The sequence below is a fragment of the Tupaia chinensis genome, unplaced genomic scaffold, assembly GCF_000334495.1.
Source record: "Tupaia chinensis unplaced genomic scaffold, TupChi_1.0 Scaffold000159_1, whole genome shotgun sequence".
NCBI classification, from domain to species: Eukaryota; Metazoa; Chordata; class Mammalia; order Scandentia; family Tupaiidae; genus Tupaia; species Tupaia belangeri.
Window position 1 is genome coordinate 2,084,885 of NW_006159630.1, and position 5,503 is coordinate 2,090,387.

The following is a 5,503-nucleotide window of genomic DNA, read 5'->3' on the forward strand; positions in this document are numbered from 1 at the left end:
AAACCGGGAAAGTGGGAAATCGCCCTAGGGAGAATGGCCGTGCCACGGCCTGCTCTCTTCCATTCTCCTGCTGGCATTCTCGACATGTGCAGGCAAGCACGCATGCTGACATGTATGTCAAGCAGCTGGGTCTGGGGCTCAGACTGCACAGCTGGCCATGTAGGATCCAGCCACCATGAGCACCACACCACCTGCTGGCCCAAGAAAAAAAATGTTTAAGCTTGCTTTTCCTATGAGCAAGAAAAACAGAGTGAGACAGACAGACAGACACACAGACACACACAGAGCACTCTCAACAGGGTTCTGGTGCTGTGCTGTGCCCCACCCCAGCCTTCAGCTAGAGCCAGATCATGGCACGCATGCACCCAGCATACTCATAGGTCTCCAGACTTGAGTGAAGGATCATGTTTTACCACTGTGCCACTGTCTGGTTCCAAGGACAGTCTAATATGTGGTTCCGGGACAAGTGGATACCCAAAGGCAAAAGAATGAAGTTGCGGGGCTGGCAGGTGGTGTGGTAGTCAGGGCGCTAGACTCCCACATGGCTGACAGTGGGTCGAGTCCTGGAGCTGGTGGCTTGCTTTGTCTCTCTCCGTCCTTCTCTGGTCAAATTATAATAAATAAAGTTAAATAATTATTTCAAACAAAGAAAAAAGAATGACGTTGGACCCCTATTTCACACCATATACAAACATGAACTCAAAATGGATCAAAGAGCTGAGTTGAAACTATGAAATTCTTAGAAACAAGGTGTAAATCTTCATGACTTCGGATTAGGCAATAGTTTTGTTTTTTTTTTTAACAATTATTTTATTTAACTTTGTTTATTTGTTTTAATTTGACCAGAGAGGGACAAAGTGAAAGAGAGTGAGAGAGAGGGAAAGTGAGAACGAAAGGTGCCAGGTCCAGGACTTGAACCGCAGTTGGCCATGTGGGAGTCCGGCGTCCTTAAGTGCCACACCATCTGCCAGCCCCTGGATTTAGGCAATAGCTCTTAAATATGACACCAAAAGCACAAACAAAAAATCGAACTTCATCAAATGTATGCATTTTTATACATCAGAGGACACTAAGTTAGATGAAGGACAGCCCAAGTGTCCAGAACAGATAAAGCAGCCTTGCAACTAAACGATAAAGACAAATCCGACTTTAAAGCAGGGGCCCGGCTGTGGCAGCACAGGTGGGAGGCCTCTGCTGTACAACACTGGAGCCACACAGGAGGCCAAGGTTCAAATCCCAGGTCGACCTGAACACGCCCTAACTGGCTAGGACAGGGAGCCTTTATGGAGTGGAGAGACTGCTGAGGGTGACTCGCGCATAAAATGTATGTATTTTAATGGGCAAAGGGTTTGAGTAGGTGTTTCTCCCGAGAAGATACACAACTGAACGGCATGCAAAACGCACGACACCGTCACCATCGGGGTGCAGGTCCTGGGCTGGGGTGCCAGATGCACAGGGCAGGTAACGGGCGTGGGTGAGAGCCAGATAGATCCCTGTGGGTTGCCCTGGGTTTGGAAAAGGTGCAGCCACTGTGGAAACGGTCTGGTCACTTCCAGAGTTAAACACAGGCTGTCCTAAGACCCAGAAACTACTGGCAGGTGTGTGCCCCAGACAGTGTAGACGTGTTCACACAGCACTGCAGGGCCTGCCCACAGCAGCACTCTTCACCTCAGCCCCGAACTAACACCGCCAACACCCAGCCACACGTGCCCGGGGACGCTATGGCAGGGCTGGCCCATGGAATGCCACTAGGTCATAAAAAGGGCCAAGTCCCAACATCGGTGTGACGTGGACAACCCTCGAGAATACCACGCTGAGTGAAAGATGGCAGACACTAGGCCAGGCAGCACATGGCTCTGAGGGCCCGACGCCAGGCCCGGTCCTGGCCGGCTCTCAGCTCGGGGCCCTGGGCCACAGTGCTGAGCTATCTTCCAGGCTGGCCCTGGCTGGTGCTGCAGACGACAGAAGCTGGAGCACCCAGCACCGCGCTCCCCACGCCCAGGCCTGCCTTCGGCCCTTCTGGAGCCCCTGACCCCACTCCCCACCATGCTGTCACTGTAGGGCGCACATGCAGGTGGGTGGCCAAAACCTGGCCTGACCCTCCTGCCCAGGAGCCCCGAGGAGGCTCCTAAGGAACATGTCGGAACCTGCTGATCACAGCGAGCTATGGTGGAGCCCCTCACATTGCGCGGCGTCACCAACAAACTGGCCTCGGGCCTCCTGCCTGCCTCACGTTAGAGGGACCCTGCGCAGCCCCTGGCTCTGCCTCCAAAGCTCTGTCCCTCCCAGAGTGGTCCTACCTGCTATGGAAGCTTCTAAAATAGAGGCAGTGCCACCAGATGAGGGCAGTTACACAGGCTCAGCTCTTCCCCATCCAGCCCTGCAGCCCCGCCCAACAGAGGCTTTGGACTAGCGCAGCTGAAGTGGCAGGCCCCTTCCCAACCCTCCCCTGCTACTTACTTCCAGGGCGCACTGAGAATGGGGGAGCGGTGCCAGAGTGGGCAGGCCTGGGCCTGCCGCAGGTGTCAGGTCTCAACCACAGCTCCTCCTTGGAGAGGCGGGTAAATGCCAGGAAAGGCTGCAGGATCTTTGCACACGCCTCAGCAGACTGGGGGGCTTAGGAGGCACCAGGGCTGAGGCCAGGCTGTGGGAGGGCCACCCTCTGACCCCTGCCCTTCAGCTGAGACTTCCAGTCCACCCGAGAGGAGGAAGCGGCCGGCACGGGGTGGAGTCAAGGCCGCAGCAGACGGAGGTGGCAGTGGGCAGGAGAGCCGTGGCTCTGGGGCCTGGTGGGGACAGGCTGCCCTACCCTCCTGGCCAGGGTCCCGGAACCCATCCCTAGCCCGTGGTGCCCTGTGAACCCCAGGGCCTGTCCAGGCAGGCTGGGATAGATGGCCTGGGGTCAGAATCAACATGGACCGGGCATGAAGCCCTGCCACCCCAGCTTGGCACTCTTCCAGGTCAGGGTGGAGTGGCCACCAGGAAGTGTGTGCTGGTTTAAAAGTGGACCCTGAAGGAAGGAACAGCAGAAGTGGGTGTCAGCTGTGTTGGCAGGCAGACACAGGCCCGCCAGGCACCCGAGCTCCTGGAAGTCAAGCTCACGTTTCCGGGACTGCCGTGGTGCCCGGGGGCCTGTCTTCTGCTAAGGCACTGTGACCCCAGCAGCCACTGAAGCTGGAGCAAGGGGTAGCTCCCTCCATGAGCAGGGCAGGGCCTGCCGCGTCCCTGATGGGATGCAGTCAGTGCTGTTCAGGAGCAGGGTGCTCTGCCAGGATCCCTGCAGACCCTGGCTACCAGCATGGAGGGCAGCTACTGTTCCGTGGCCGGAGTGTGGAGGCCAGCAGCCTTAACCTCTTCCTGGCCCCGAGGTCCATTTGTCTGCATGTCCTGGTTCCTGGCTCTGGGGGACCCGAGGCCGGGGCTCTTGGGCCTGTCCTGGGGCTCGAGCTGGGGTGTGCAAGGCGTGTCCTCCCTGGTTGGCTCTCCTGAGGCTGTTGTGGGGCTGGCCTCTCGTTGCTGTGCCTTCTGGCTCCTGGTAATGATACGGCAAGGGGCTGCATCCACTGCAGAGCCAGCCTTACTCCCCTTCCGCTGGCCCCTGGGAGCTGCATGCTTGGTGCCCGCCAGCGGGCCAAGACAAAGGGTCGACAGTCCACCCTGCACTGCGCTGGACAGCCCGGTGTGAGCTCGGGGTCCCGGCCACCCACTCCCTAGTGCTTGTGGGAGCCTTGCGGGGCCGAGGCAGGCTGGGCACCCTCAGGCGGGCATTAGGAGCACCCTATCAGCGTAGAGTCAGGGCAAGGCTCGCTGAACCCCCCCGTGCTTTGAATCCCCGGGCTTCAGCCTCATCTGCAGTGTGAGGTCGCAGTTGCACAGCCCTGAAGACTGCCTGCGTCGTCAGCAGAGCCCATCTGTCCCAGACCGCTGTTTTTTCAAAAAAGGAATCCTTTTACTTGGGGCCAGCAGGGGGTATAGCGGTTAAGGTGCTGGACTCCAACACGGCTGAATGCAGTTCGAGTGCTGGATCCAGCGGCTTGAGATTCATGTCAAGGCGTGTGTCCCAAATCCTGAGAGAATGGAGGAGGAGGGATTGTGGCATGGCCATCACCCTGGGGGGTGACTCCTCACTGTCTCTATCTGCCTCTCTGGTGAGTGCACATATCCTATAGCAAAAATCTCTCAAATAAAAAGAGAATGGTTTAATTTTATTATTTTTTTAAAATTTAATCAAAGAGAAAGAGAGAGAGATGGATATAGTGAGAAAGCAAGCCACCAGGTCTGGGACTCGAACCATAGTCACACGGGAGTCTAGCACCTCAACCACCATGCCACCTCCTGGCCCTGGTCCCACTTTATCTTATGAGAACCTGGTAGGACAGTCATTTCCGTGCCTAACTGGCAGAAGGGGAAAATGAGGCTTAGATGGTACAGAGGACGCATGGACCAGGCTGGGACCAGTCTAACCCCACAGGCTATACCCTTGCTGCAGAGCCCAGGGTGAAGAGCTCTAGGGAGCATGTCTTTCTAGAGAGTTCTTATGGACCTTGAAATCCACACAACTGTCCTTCCCCTTCAAGGACCTGTCCTGGGCCCCACCAGCTCTGGCCGCACTTCTGTCCTGAGCCACTGCTGCATGGGGAGGCCGGGCCGCCTGGGAGCCATGTGGTGTCCATGAGCCGAGTCTATGTAGCTGCCACCTGCCCCCACTCACCTCTCCTGTCCCCGCTTGGGGGGGTTCTCGGGGGGGACCAGAGTTCGGCGGATGTATTCTCGGGAACGGATGTCAGCCTGGAGGAGACAGAGGGCTCGAATGAGAAGGGGGCTGGGTCCGGGCTGGCAGTCCCACGTAGCTCCGCACTGGAAGCGGCCGTGCCATTGGGTGTGGATGACAGACACCAGGACTGCAGGCCGTGGCCCTGCGACGGCAGACTCTAGCCCACTCTTGAGGTCCACACGGGAGACCTGGCTGCTGGGTCAAGGAGGCAGGTGGGGTCGCAATGCACTTCCTAGCCAGCGCTGCTTAAGTGGCGGCGGCTCTGCTCAAACCCCTTCTCTGAGACTCAGCCCCGTGGGTCTGCCCTCACTTTGGGTTCACCGTCTCTCCCCAGCACCAAACCATCTCATCTCCAGGGTTCTGCAGAGTCGCCAGAATAAAAGAGAACTTGCAGGCTGCAGGGAGGGGTCAGGGCAGACTTGGCGGGGCACAGTGCTCAGGCCTGAGCAGGACCCCCCCGGGGACCTGGCCTCAGGAGGCCCCTCTGATCCGGGCTCCAATGGGCTCAGCTTAGCCTCGAGGCTGAGGCTGCAAAAGCTAATCCCCAGACGGTGCTGTGCCAGCTGGGGGAAGTGGGGCACGGTGGAGGCATGGGAGGGGCCGGCAGCACTTGTGCCTTCTCCGGCGGGAAAGCCTGGGCCTGGCGCAGGTGCAGCGGCACCCATGCCCAGGGCCCCCACACTGGCTTGGCAGGGGCAGTGGGTGAGGACAGCCAAGAGCCCAGCGCTT

At 58.1% G+C, this 5,503-nt stretch overlaps 1 protein-coding gene across 1 annotated transcript in view; it reads right to left on the bottom strand.

Moving 5' to 3' along the window:
- Positions 1-1,032: 1,032 nt before the first annotated feature.
- ENDOV (endonuclease V) overlaps positions 1,033-5,503 on the bottom strand; it is a gene marked incomplete in the record, with an annotated part of 15,708 nt that continues 11,237 nt past the window's right edge. The window contains 2 exon segments of the mRNA XM_027770743.1: positions 1,033-3,532; positions 4,712-4,788. Coding sequence (XP_027626544.1) covers positions 3,310-3,532; positions 4,712-4,788 — 300 coding nt within the window.